The 14107-nt window shown below is 38.0% G+C and overlaps 2 protein-coding genes and 1 long non-coding RNA gene across 4 annotated transcripts; 1 reads left to right on the forward strand and 2 right to left on the reverse strand.

Annotated features, from left to right (window-relative positions):
* Positions 1 to 517: 517 nt before the first annotated feature.
* Positions 518 to 1118, reverse strand: LOC120129780. The gene is made up of 2 exons (XM_039147198.1): positions 1057 to 1118; positions 518 to 913 (listed from the first exon to the last, which is right to left on the reverse strand). The coding sequence occupies exons 1-2, from the start codon at positions 1057 to 1059 to the stop codon at positions 518 to 520; spliced, it is 399 nt and encodes a 132-aa protein (XP_039003129.1). The 5' UTR covers positions 1060 to 1118.
* A 5307-nt stretch (positions 1119 to 6425) lies between these two features.
* LOC120129586 lies at positions 6426 to 12717 on the forward strand. Of its 2 annotated transcripts, none has more exons than XM_039147052.1 (13): positions 6426 to 6574; positions 6718 to 7045; positions 7688 to 7865; positions 7946 to 7995; positions 8085 to 8177; positions 8258 to 8346; positions 8575 to 8653; positions 8879 to 8961; positions 9653 to 9731; positions 9832 to 10516; positions 10877 to 10957; positions 11079 to 11715; positions 11990 to 12717. In XM_039147052.1, exons 1-13 carry the CDS (start codon positions 6543 to 6545, stop codon positions 12129 to 12131), a joined length of 2556 nt encoding a protein of 851 aa, XP_039002983.1. In that variant the 5' UTR covers positions 6426 to 6542; the 3' UTR covers positions 12132 to 12717. The 2 variants fall into 2 exon arrangements, with proteins under 2 accessions (XP_039002983.1, XP_039002984.1); XM_039147053.1 differs by having other exon boundaries at positions 10877 to 10951.
* An 843-nt stretch (positions 12718 to 13560) lies between these two features.
* LOC120129588 lies at positions 13561 to 14107 on the reverse strand. The gene is made up of 3 exons (XR_005516758.1): positions 14057 to 14107; positions 13847 to 13955; positions 13561 to 13578 (listed from the first exon to the last, which is right to left on the reverse strand). It is a non-coding gene; the product is annotated as an uncharacterized LOC120129588 (long non-coding RNA).

Raw genomic sequence — 14107 nt, forward strand, 5'->3', positions numbered from 1 at the left:
ATCGCTAATTCGCAACGCGATCTCCATTATCGCAAATTAGTTTCCATATTCGCAACGCGATTATGACTATCGCAATTTACAAAGCTTTATTTCCAATCAAAGGGTAGGTAAACTAGTCAACTCAAAACAAAAATTGACAAAATAGCATACCATTGAATCATTTTATTCCCTAGTAATTTGCATCTATAGTTTCACATATACAAGTAAATATATATTTCGATATATAAAGTGAGCAGCCTATTTAGAAATGACAAATGAGTAATCACAAATAACCCAAAATCTAGCTCAAATTCAATATCAATGATCAATCATATATACACAGACAAGAACAAATGCATATTGACCAATAAATTTAAAGAACCAATTGAGAAATCAGAACTCACTCTAAACTGACAAGAAAGTGAACTTAAACTAAGCACAAAAATAATAATTCATATGGCCATAACCCCTAAATGACAACACAAATCACACTCCACTAAATCTAACTTAACCGAAAACAAAATCCAGACGCCAAACTTCATCTACACCTTGCATATGCATACAGACATACAAGTAAAAACACATTGCATAAAGCCAAACGCAAGAAAATTACCGCAACATAACCCGACTCAACCTTCCCAGAATAATCCTCAGCCGCCGCCGCCATCGTGGCAGCAGCCTTTCTCTGAAGCGCCAGCCATCTCGTCTGAGCCAACACCGAGGCCGACTTCTCAACCGCAGCAGCTCCTTCTCTATCCCCAGCCGCAACCGGCGCTAGTTTAGGAACCGGAACCTGCACAGTCCCTTCTCGAGAAACCCTAACGCCCCAAGGATCTTTCAAAAACTCCTCGACTCGAATCACTTCCTGCAAGAAGCCATTCACGGAGCCCGGAGACTCCGAGGAAACCCTAGCGAACAAAAGCAGATCTGACGACTACAACAACAATAACGAGAAGAAACATTAACGTTAATAATGCAGCGAGAGAATTCGAAAGCATGTACACGGAGGAGGAGAAATACCTTCTTTTTTTCAAATAAAAATAAAAATAAAAAAATGAAATTGAAAATATAATTTACCATGTAGTTGGGCAAGCTACGTGAAAGGCCATTAGTAAGAGATTTTGGGGATTTTCCCTTTTGAGTTTGAACATTGCTATGATCTGTTCAGTTGTTATCACTTATTAGACATTCATTTGACTATCGTAACGGGGAAATCGCAACGCAAAAATGGCTATCGTAATGCAAAAATGGCTATCGCAACTAGAAAATCGCAATGCGATGCGATTTTCTCGTTGCGATTTTCATTTCGCATTGCGATTTTCTCGTTGCGATAGTCAGTTTCGTGTTGCGATAGTCTGTTTTGCCTTCAACATAATGCAGATTGAAAATCAACAAATCAACTATTACATTTCAATCAATTAAACAAGCACAAATAAGAATTATGTACACATCAATTAAACAAATCAACATTTACAAATCATTTTTTACAAATCAATTAAACAATCAAAAATTAATAATAATTCTTATTTCCTCATCAATTATTGAATCAATGAATCAACTTTTGCACCCGTACATCTATTTCACGCAGCTCACTTAAGGATTAACCTGCAGAAACCAAACATTTGCTCAAACAAGACTTCCTACACATCTAAAACCTACAAACAGCAAATTATTGAATTCTAGATACTTAACCAAACATTTTCAAACCAAAAGAAGTATATATGTTAACAAAACTTGCATTTGACTTACCAATTAGAAATGGATACTTTCATAACGCGGATGCAGGTAGGCAGCGTCTAGAATATATCGCTCTAGCCATATAATGCTGAAACCACAAGCATACTGCAGCTCTATCTCTATCGGTGGGAGGTAGAAACTCTGTGCTTCCCGTCGTCAAACGCGCCAAGCACATGCATACGAGAGGACCACAATCCCCTCTGGCTCCCGGCGATTGTTGTGGCACGGTCTCGTCTCTGACAACTGGGACATTGAACTTCTTTGGCTTCTTGTGTCCAGAATGAGTCCAATAATTAATCCCATCCAAGAATTTAGCCAAATGAGAGCTCCATCCCTTGATAATATCTCTCAAATCAGACAGTGATATGTAATTTATCATGCTGTCATATACTATTATCTTCAGGGATGGGAGCTGAAGTTGGACGAGAAGCCAATGAAGACGTTCCAAAACAAGGATAAACACCTGCAATCATAAGTAATAATTCATTTATTTGCGCACTTATTTATGAACACCTTTAAAAAATTTAAAAAATAAACACTAACCTTATCGACCTCCCACCATGCAGGATAAAGTTTAGCTTGTCCATTGCCCAACGAAAATGATTCATCTCGTTGATTCTTCAAGTGAACTGCGTGAAAAGCCGCCGGCATTATTGTATATCATGAATTTTTTTTATTTTTCCTAAGCTTCCTTATTATTAGAAGACGTGACACCCACGCATCGATATGCTGTTTTACAAAAAAAAGACATATATTAGTGAATTACATTAATTTTTAAAAAAAATAATCAAAATCATATATAAGACAAATATAAGACTTACCTCCCCATCGAAATAGCCACTGTCTTCAACCCCTAATAACACACCCCACCAATACCGATTAAGCAACAAATACATCTCATCGTTGAGTTTGCTTATGTCAGTGTAACACCCTTGGCTCCGCTCATGTAGATAAAAATCAACTGCGGTCTTAGCCCAAAGGGTATTATCCAGAATTGTTTCCGGTAGTTTCTCCTCTCCACTTTAGATACCGGAAGGGTACTAGCCGGTAACTCATACGAGAGCCAACTCTCATCCATCATGTCCGACAACGGTGGGGGTTTCTCAATAATTCGATATATTACCCCATGTGGATCGGGCTCTGGAATGGTGGGAGGGACCTCTTCAACGATAACAGTGGCCTCTTGAATGGTGGGGGGGACTCTTGAGGGATGATAGGGGCCTCTTGAACGATTGGAGGGGACTCTTGAGGGATGACAGGTGAGTCGGGCTTCTTCTTGCGGAGTCTTCGCACCATTGGGGTGAACGGAGACGTAATAGCACGTGCACGTCGTCTGATGCGTGAACTCCGTCGTGCAAGGAAAACCCGACGTAAAGCATCCACCTTATCGGGCCGCTAAAAAAATTAATACATAAATCAGTAAATAAACAAACATGATATTAAACAAAGACAAATATGTTTCAAACTTGCATTGTATTCACCCAAGTCATTATTCTATCATAGTTCACAAAATGCATCAGATAACATTCTAGAAGTAAGCACTTATATAAACATTTAAAAGGACAACATATATAAACATTCAAGAAGAAGAATAGTTTACTTTCGCAACACGAAACTTACTTTCGCAACGCGGAAATGACTATCGCAACGCGGAAATGGCTATCGCAACGTGGAAATGAAAATCGCAACGACAAAATCGCAATGCGAAATGAAAGTCGCAACGACAAAATCGCAACGCGAAACGCAAATCGCATTGCGATTTTCATTTCGCGTTGCGATTTTATCGTTGCGATTTTTATTTCGCATTGCGATTTTGTCATTGCGATTTTCATTTAGCATTGCGATAGCCATTTCCACGTTGCGATAGTCATTTCCGCGTTGCGAAAGTAAACTATTCTTCTTCTGCAAATTGAAACTTGAATGGATTGCATTACTTCAACCAAAAGACAAAAACAAAACCAAAAACAAATACTAACAAAAACAGTTTAGCAGTATTGGCAGCAACCAAATGAATTTATTAAGCAATCTAAGTGAAATGGTTAATCTAAGTGAAATTACGAGTAAATTTATCATCAAGTTAAATATGAAAAATCTTAAACTTACCTCGTTGCGTAGAGTATGAACCTCATTCTGCAATGATGCTACCATCTCACGTAGAGCGACTATCTCACCGCGTAAAGTAGACACCTCAACACGCCATGCACCATCGTCTTTGCGTAAAGTACCGACCTCCTCACGCAAGGCATTGACCTCATCACGTAACTCTCCTAACTCATCCCGTGGAGGTGGAGGTGGAGGTGGAGAACAGGGAGATAAACGTCGTGGCATCTTTGCCGGTCGCCTATCTTGCGGTGATGGTGGAGAAGAGGCTCGATGATGTGATAGAATAGGTGATGGCTGTCGTTGTGGAGGTGTATAGTCGGGTCGATCAGGTGATGGCTCTAGGTGAGGTGATAGCTCTGGGTGAGGTGATGGCTCCCGAAGTGGAGGCTGCTCATCATCCGTGCCATCAAAAAAATGCTTACTAGCTTGCCACCAATCAGTGGCAAGCTCAGCTTCCGTGGGTGTTAGCCTCTGTAATGGAGTGTTGGCCTCCTAACAATATAAAAGCTCAAACAAAGTTAAACGTGTACTAGTGATAACTTGTTTATAAACATATGGTAGTATTTATGTTAACTTACATTATTTATTGTCGTATACCGTAGTAAATCTTCCCATTGCAAGGTCCGTTTCCTCTTCCAGGAAATAGCCCTGGGAATATCATTTGAAGTTTTTATTGCATATGTCTTCATGGTGGGAAAGGCCTCAAATATCCAAATCTACAAACAATATAATAACAAACATTAGTAATTGTTAAATAATTACTTATAATTTTGGAAACATTATATAAAAATTCTTACCTTAAAGGCCCAAATAAAGCCTGTCAAAGTGTATTTGGAACCATCGCCATGCAAACTTTTTCGATCATCCAAGGCAGACGATAACTTATTCCATGTAGCTTTCCATAAATACGAGCCCCACGGAAATAAGTTCCACGCATTTAGGTCTTCTACCAATTTGATTAGATCATTCGGAATAGGTTGTCTGGCCTCTCTGCCTAAAAAGCCGGCATGCAAAAGTATTAGAAGGCATATTCGGACAACATCGACGTCATCCATCCGAGTAAAACCATCTTTCTTATTCAATAATATCGTCAGGTCTTCCACGTGTAGATTCGGCCTCTCCAGCTCAGGAAAAACCCGGGATAACCATGATGGGCGGGTAATGTGTCTAGTGTACCGACCTACATCATCATGTCCGAAGCGTAGACCGGTGATTAAGCAAAACTCCTCCCGCCCAAAACACGTATACGCCGGTGGAAAATCAAACCATATCTCTTCATCACGACGTTGTATAGTATATGGTAGATCCCTAGTCATGGTTTGAAGAAACAGGTGTGTTAACATCGCATCTCCACCGGGATGTTGTACTTTCAGCCATGGCCCGAAGCAAGTATCCTCAAACATTTTTCTTTGTGCAGGTGAAAGCTTCGACGCAATTGTTTTGGCCAGGCTGACTTTATTTCTTAAGGTCAATTGAGCCGAATAAAAGTTCTACAAAAACAATAAACATACTAAGTTAGATATACCAAAAACTACACTGTGAAGATATACCAAAAACAATAATAAACATAAAGAGTATTAGTTTATTCTTCAAACTTAAATTTGCAACACTGTGAATTTCTTATTTGTCTTTGTTTTTTGGTTGAAGTAATGCAATTCATTCAAGTTTCAATTTGCAGAAGAAGAATAGTTTCTGAAAATGAAAATCGCAACGCGAATTTGACTATCGCAACGAGAGAATAAAATCGCGTTGCGATTTTGTCGTTGCGATTTTGTCGTTGCGATTTTCATTTCGCGTTGCGATTCTCGGTTGATTTAATAAGCAATCTAAGTGAAATGGTTAATCTATTATTGAAATTACCAGTAAACTTATCATCAATTTCAATATGAAAAACCTAATAATAATGCAAAAATTTCAAAAAGAAAATAATTAAAAAAACTAACCCTCGGTGGTTGATTTGGTTGATTTTCCATTTCTGATTGTGAGGGTGGCTCTGAGAGATGGAGATAGACGGATTTCACCGGAGATGGGGATGGATTTCGTCGGAGATGGGTGAGAGAGTGAGAGATGGAGATGGGACTGAGTTGTGATTTTAGGTTTTAGGTTATGAGTTGCGATTACGGGATATACTGTGGACGGTTCAGTGTTCCAATATATTAATATTCGTGTTTAGAATTTGAAAATAAAATACGCTTTGCGATACTAATGGCGCTTTGAAAATCGCATTGCGATTATGTATTATCTCGTTGCGAAAGTCAGTATTGCGTTGCGAAATTAAGTATCGAGTTGCGAAAGTCAGTATCGCGTTGCGATTTTGTATTATCGCGTTGCAATTTTCCAAATTCGCGTTGCGATTTACTTATTCGCATTACGAATTGGGAAAATCACAACGCGAAATTGGAAAATCGTATTGCGATAGTCATAATCGCGTTGCGAATCTGGAAACTGATTTGCGATAATGGAGATCGCGTTGCGAATTAGCGATCGCATTATGATTTTGTTGGTCATTTTGGCAAATCCGGAAAAAGTTAGTTAAAATCGTATATTATATGAGATTTTTGGTCACTGAAGTTATTTTCTCTTTAAATAAATCAAAATTTATATTTATTTTTAATAATTTATGGGCGAAGTATTATTTAATAATTACAATTTAAAAAAACAAAGGAGACAAATCGATAAATCTCCCAAAACTCTAAAGGGAAAATCCCCAAAATCTCTTACTAATGGCCTTTCACGTAGCTTGCCCAACTACATGGTAAATTATATTTTCAATTTCATTTTTTTATTTTTATTTTTTTTTGAAAAAAAGAAGGTATTTCTCCTCCTCCGTGTACATGCTTTCGAATTCTCTCGTTGCATTATTAACGTTAATGTTTCTCCTCGTTGTTGTTGTTGTAGTCGTCGGATCTGCTTTTGTTCGCTAGGGTTTCCTCAAAGTCTCCAGTCTCCGGGCTCCGTGAATGGCTTCTTGCAGGAAGCGATTCGAGTCGAGGAGTTTTTGAAAGATCCTTGGGGCGTTAGGGTTTCTCGAGAAGGGACCGTGCAGGTTCCGGTTCCTAAACTAGCGCCGGTTGCGGCTGGGGATGGAGAAGGTGCTGCTGCGGTCGAGAAGTCGGCCTCGGTGTTGGCTCAGACGAGATGGCTGGCGCTTCAGAGAAAGGCTGCTGCCACGATGGTGGCGGCGGCTGAGGATTATTCTGGGAAGGTTGAGTCGGGTTATGTTGCGGTAATTTTCTTGCGTTTGGCTCTATGCAATGTGTTTTTACTTGTATGTCTGTATGCATATGCAAGGTGTAGATGAAGTTTGGCGTCTGGATTTTGTTTTCGGTTGAGTTAGATTTAGTGGAGTGTGATTTGTGTTGTCATTTAGGGGTTATGGCCATATGAATTATTATTTTTGTGCTCAGTTTAAGTTCACTTTCCTGTCAGTTTAGAGTGAGTTCTGATTTCTCAATTGGTTCTTTAAATTTATTGGTCAATATGCATTTGTTCTTGTCTGTGTATATATGATTGATCATTGATATTGAATTTGAGCTAGATTTTGGGTTATTTGTGATTACTCATTTGTCATTTCTAAATAGGCTGCTCACTTTATATATCGAAATATATATTTACTTGTATATGTGAAACTATAGATGCAAATTACTAGGGAATAAAAGGATTCAATGGTATGCTATTTTGTCAATTTTTGTTTTGAGTTGACTAGTTTACCTACCCTTTGATTGGAAATAAAGCTTTGTAAAATGAGATCTGGAAAGTAAAAAGGCAGGGTCCTACTTTGGAGGATGTGTTGGTCTTTATTTTTTAGCCTATGTAGTGCTGCTCCTTTGTGGCTTTCTAGAAGTTATGGGTTTCTTTTTCTCTACAGGTTGCACCAATAAATTCTGGTCTAGAAGAGCAAGGTCAGTCAAACAAAAATGTAATGTGCCACATGTGTTTTTTGGGTGAAAGCGAAGGAAGCGAGAGGGCTAGAAGGATGCTCTCTTGCCAAAATTGTGACAAGAAGTACCACAGGAGCTGCTTGAAATATTTGGTACAACATAGAGGTACCAACTTTAATGCTCTAAAAGGTTATTGCTCTGTTATCTTTTACCACTTGAGTCTTATGCATTTAGAATGATTGCAGATTTGTTTCATTGGAGTTCTTGGACTTGCCATAATTGTCGAACCTGTGAGGTATTTATTACATGCAAAAGTACCCATTTGCACCCAATAACAGTCAAATCTTTTGGTTTCACTCATTTCTACTAATTTCTTTTCTTTAGGTGTGCCGAAGTACGGGAGATCCAACTAGGCTCATGTTTTGCAAAAGGTGTGATGGTGCATACCATTGCTATTGTCAACATCCACCTCACAAGGTTGGTTTGATTGCTTAATGCTGAATTGTTCTATATCTTGATTAAAACAGAACCCCTTACATTATCCCTGGATTATGCAGAATGTTTCTTCTGGGCCATATTTGTGCCCAAAACATACAAGGTGTCACAGCTGTGGATCCAATGTCCCTGGAAATGGTTCCAGTGTGCGGTACAACTGTTAACCCTCAGACAAAAAGCTTTTCCCCTAAAAATTTCTCCTTTCTGTGCAAATTGTTGCTTCAATTTCTTTTCAACTATTCAAACTCTAATATCTTGCTTGTGTTTTTTAGTTTTTGACAACTGATTGCTAATGAGTTTTCCTGACCACATGTTTAAGACTTTAAGCATCTCTTTCAATTAGCATCTAAGTTTTATCATTTTATTATAAAATTTTCAGGTGGTTCTTGGGATACACTTGTTGTGATGCTTGTGGAAGGTTGTTTGTGAAGGGAAACTATTGCCCTGTATGTTTGAAGGTAAATTCATTCTTCTGATATGTAATGGTGTTTGGTTTATTCATATATCCCTGGTTTAAGGGAAGAGTCCACTTCCCCCTAAGAGTTGTTTCTTGATAGAAATGGCTAAAATATGGGGTATTCTGAACTACTTTATTTGAATGATTTAGCATCCATGCGAATGCAAATATGCTTCATGAATTTTCTAAAAATGAACTTACTAGACATTTTGGAACAACTATACAGGTTTACAGAGACTCTGAATCAACACCCATGGTCTGCTGTGATATTTGCCAGCGCTGGGTGCACTGCGAGTGTGATGGCATCAGGTTCCTTTCTATCCTTGTAGTTTGTACTTTAAAAACCACCTATCTGATTTCTGCATTGTTATCTTGTTTATTGCTTTTTTTGGTTGTTTGTTATTTCGTGTGGGGTAATCGCTGTTTTTTTTTTTGATAGAATAGGGAGACCTCATTAAAACCCCCATTCATACTCAACGAAATGTGGAATTTCGTCGAGCATTGGAAGGAGGAAAAGAGTGTCTCATATTTTATTGCAACATGGAACATTACAACTTGGGAATCATTAGGACATTACATTGATCCACTATAAACCAAAAAATACGACACCCCCCAAATCTATGACAGTAATCGCTGTCAAATTATGGTTCTGAGTTTGACAGTAATAGATGTTTTTGGAGATGAGTTTATGGTCAATATGGATGTTTTGTATTTAATTTGCATCAAGTTCAGAAGGCTTAATCCTTGTTACTGTATAGTGTCAAAATGGATGGTTGAATTTCTCAAGTTTTTTTTTAATGCAATCAGCATGAGCAGTTTCCTTACTCTAGTGAAACAAGCTAGTGTTGTTTGTCTTGAAATTTCTACTCTAGCGCATTCATATCCCTCACTACCCAAAAGCACTGCATGTTGAACAAGTGCAGGAAGACTTTTATGGTTTCTACTTTACAGCAGCCGCAGGTTTTGGATCATTATATATAAATCAGTAAATGTTTCGCAGTGATGAAAGATATCTGCAGTTTCAAGTAGATGGAAATCTCCAGTATAAATGTGCAGCATGTCGTGGAGAGTGCTACCAGGTGGCTATGTATTACAGTTTTCCTTTCCCCTTCTTCTCTCTTTCTCAGGAGGGAGAAAAGTATTCTTTTCAACTAATTGCTGTCATAAACATGTAACCAGGTTACAGATCTTGAGGATGCTGTCCTAGAGCTTTGGAAGAGGAAAGACAATGCTGATCGAGACCTTATTTCTAGTTTGAGGGCTGCTGCAGGGCTGCCAACTCAAGAAGAAATATTTTCTCTCTCTCCATTTTCAGATGATGAGGAAAATGGTCCGGTGATGTTAAAAAATGAATTTGGGCGTTCCTTTAAGTTCTCTCTCAAAGGTATAGCTGAGAATTCTCCGAAGAAGAACAAGGAAAGTGGAAAGAAATCTTCAAGCAAAAAATATCTTAAGAAAAAGACAAATGAGACATCTTTGATTAGCCAGGGAGAATTACAACTGAGTTTTGAAAGGAATCAGGATATTCCTGAAGCTGTGATTCAGAAAGATGAAGGACAAGATATTTCTTCTCCTGTTGCTGGAATTTGTTCTACCAATCGGCTAGGGATTTTGAAATATAAGGTGGCAGATGAGGTTATGGTTAGTGATGAAGATAGAAAATCTTGTGTACTTAAAATTAAAAGTAGCAAACCACATGATGTAGACCGTGGAGGTGATAATGGAAAACATGATAGCAAGTCAAATACTGTGAAAGCAAAGAGGTTGGTCATAAATCTAGGTGCACAAAAAATAAATGTTACCAACTCTCCAATTTCTGATGCTTCGAACTCTCAAAAAGAACAAAATGTGATTTTGCACAATGGTATGCTCTGACTTCCTCTGTCTATGAGATAACTTGCACTGCATGAGTGTCCTCTTTTCCTACAATCAATAACCTATCCTTTCCAATAAAGTGCTATCAGTCTAGTAACCCTCCTAGATTGCTACTTAATTTTTTTTGCTTCACCCGTAGATCTGCATTTTCTGTGATAAACTGTTTTTTTTGTTGCTCATTTACTTTAACCTTAGTTGCATTTAGTTTTTTATCGAGCCCCTTTTATTTGTTATTAGATCGTACTTATAAAAATATTAAGTATTAATGACGTGCAATTTATTGGTCCTTCCTGGTTTCAGAGAGTAATCTAAAGACTATCATGTCTTCTCTTGTTTGACTGATTGTTAGGTGTTCAAGATGCAAATCAACAGAGAGTAGATTACAAGTTTACGCCGGATAGGTGTGACAGTACTGCTAAATCTGGTGATGGTAATATGGAAGTCATGATCTATTGCTGTAGTGTTTAAAAGTTCATTTGTGCTGTCATTGATGAAAATTTGGAGAATATTTAGGTTCTAATAATTGAGACTGGGAATTTTTCTGTTTGCAGGAATCAAAGTTTATCGCTCCAAGTCAAGAGGGGTGAAAATTGCTGGAACAGAAGGGAATGTGATAAAGTTTGGGAAAATTAGGCCAGAATTTCCTGAATTGGGATCCAAAGTTGATGCAGCTAAAGGTTCTGATGGATATGAAATTGTTCCTAAAAAACAAGCACATGTCACATCAGGAGAAGGAAGCATTGATTTAATTAGGCTTGATGCTGTGCCTTCAGGTGAGATTACCATTCTAGGAGGGAATTTGAAGTCAGGAAAGCGGTTGGAAGAAAGGGCTGATATATATGGTGAAAGAAATGAAGATTATCGTCACACACCTCTGAATTCTTTGCCAAAAGATCCCAAACCGTCTCTCAAATTTAAATTGAAGAAACCTAATCTTGCTAATCAGAATTTTAATGCTCATTCTGAGGAAGACAATAGTTCTATAAAAGGCCAAAGGTCTAAAAGACAGAGACCATCTTCCTTCATGGAAAAATCATTGTTTAATGTTGATGAAGATCTCGATGTCACAGAAACACATCAAAACAGCTTAATGGATGGTATGATGGATGCGAGTTGGATTTTAAAAAGGCTGGGTAAAGATGCAATTGGAAAGAAAGTAGAAATTTATCAGGCATCCGACAAATCATGGTAAGATTTTGGCTTATCTTTATCTCCGAATAATCATGAGGCAAGATCTGGTTTTATAGTCTTACTTAACCCCACTCACATTTATTTTTCATATGCAACTGCAGAAACATTTACATATCAATTTGAGCTCCAAAAATAGAAAGAATGTCAAGTTTCCAATGAATGTGATAATTTGAGCTCCACCCAAAGTATAATGCTTTAATAATTCTGTATTGTATATTGTTTTGGTTAATTTCCTAAATTTTATCCTTATTTTTTGAAATTGAACAAGCAGGCATAAGGGAGCTGTTAATGGTATCGTTGATGGCACATCCGTCGTATCTGTGATGCTAGATGATGGTAGAGTAAAAAGCTTAGAACTTGGGAAGCAAGGCATTCGTTTTGTTATTCAGAAACAGAAGAAACAAAAAAATTGAAACTGAATGGCTAGTTTAATTCTTTGTGGGTGGATTTGTTGAAAATTTTCTGTTTCTGGATGTGGCAGTTCTCAGGTTGTCAAGTCGCAAGGCCTTCCTTCTGTGGTTGTGGATGAAAACAAACAACTTCAAGCAACCCATTCAACCACAGTTGGGGGTGACAAGTCCAATAGCAGCCAGAATCCAACACAAGCACCTGAATCGAAGCCATTTTGGATGAAAAAGTAATGGAATCCTCTGCATACCCCCTTTACAGCTTCCCGAGCTCCAGCTTCACTTATGAGATTTCTTGAAGGTTGCATAAACGTAGCAGATAGAATTTTGATCGAGTCTTAGTAAAGTACGGAGAAATACCCATATCTGAGTTCTGAATGCAATATTTGAGAAACAAACTAAAGGGTCTCCTAGAATTGCCCATCTAAGACTTCGTGGCTGCAAATGCTGCTAAAGGAGCTGGACAGAACAGAAGAGGGTGCAACAATGGCAGGAGGATTTAATGTTTGCAGCTGCTGTAATTTGCTAGGTTGCAGGAGTTGTAGCAGGAGGGAGGTTACCAAACATGGCGCCATATAGGCCGATAAGTTGTATGCTTCTGTTTGTCACCGTGCCAACTGCTAAGATCTGGCACAAGTGAGGCTCTGCTGGTTGTTTGGTGGTGGCCTATGGCTGCATTATGGCTGAAGGATGCAACTTATTAGTGCTTGTAATTTCATTATCTTGGAGAAACTTAAATCTTTTCGTTACTTTGTCCGATGATCACAATCCACAGAGCAGGGCATTTTAAAGGCATAAAAATAGAGTTCATATATACATAATATGTATGTATATGTATAACTAAATTAAGCATGTATAGCACTAAATTAACATCCATTTATATAGATGATAAAGTATGAATTTACTTAAGTGAGAAGCAAACATTTAATTCAAGAGTAATTTATGAAGGGGGATCGATTTGGCTTTTCTCCGGAGGCAAAGATTGATGAAGATGATCAGCAAGGTGGCGAAACATCCCTTCGGTAAGACAACCAAATATTTGAGCATGATGCTTCTGCAAATTGTTCTTCTTTATCTTCTTGTGATGATTTTATAGCTACATTTTGCAAGTAAATCTCTCGACAAGGATGTGTCTGGCTGCAATTGAATTTCAAGGCCACATTGGAGGCATTTGTTCCTCTGATGTTATTATAAACAACATTGCTCACTTGCACTGATGACACCTGCTTTAATAAATCATATACATTCATGCATACTAGTATATTGCCATTAATACCTGCTCTTCTCTTTTCTGCTGAATCCGATATTCATGCTTTAAGGGTTTCATGATTACCTGTTTGGGGCATGGTGATTGATGATGATCACAGTAGTTCTGATCTATAATTATAAGATTGCTCACATTGTGCACCACTATATTCTAAAATTTTATGTTTTAGGCATACCCTGATCCTCCCTACAGCAACAACAATTTAGAATCCTACTCAGAAAAGCATATCAAAGTTAAGCCAAAGTTTTCCAACTTTTATCCATTCCTGATCATGAAAACCCTAATGCCATTTTTCTTACGGAAGTTTCTTTGTTAGTTGTAGCTGAAACCACTTTTACTTGCAATTCTACTTTCATTAAAGAATTATAGCCCATGTTACTTGGATTTAGATGTAAATGTTGAATATAGGGATGTGTCCATTATGTGTATGTTGAAAAGATTATTAGGATGTTACCTGCCAAGTCTTTATTCTAACTCCATTGGTGGTTCTCGAAAGTGTTGCTCTATTCACTATTACATTAGACACATAAACCGAAGAATTTCCAGCTCCAAAGCTCCCAATGCTGCAAAAGTTGTTGTATCCCATTAATTTTACCATAAACAATTAAGCTGAAACCACTTAGGTAAAAGCTCTTGTTGAGTAGTGTTGAATTAGCTGGAAGACCTGATTCCATGTCCTGGTCCTCAAGTTATGCCTGTGGCTCGAACATTTTGC

This window comes from Hibiscus syriacus, unplaced genomic scaffold (assembly GCF_006381635.1).
Source record: "Hibiscus syriacus cultivar Baekdansim isolate YM2019G1 unplaced genomic scaffold, ASM638163v2 tig00110503_pilon, whole genome shotgun sequence".
Lineage (NCBI taxonomy): Eukaryota > Viridiplantae > Streptophyta > Magnoliopsida > Malvales > Malvaceae > Hibiscus > Hibiscus syriacus.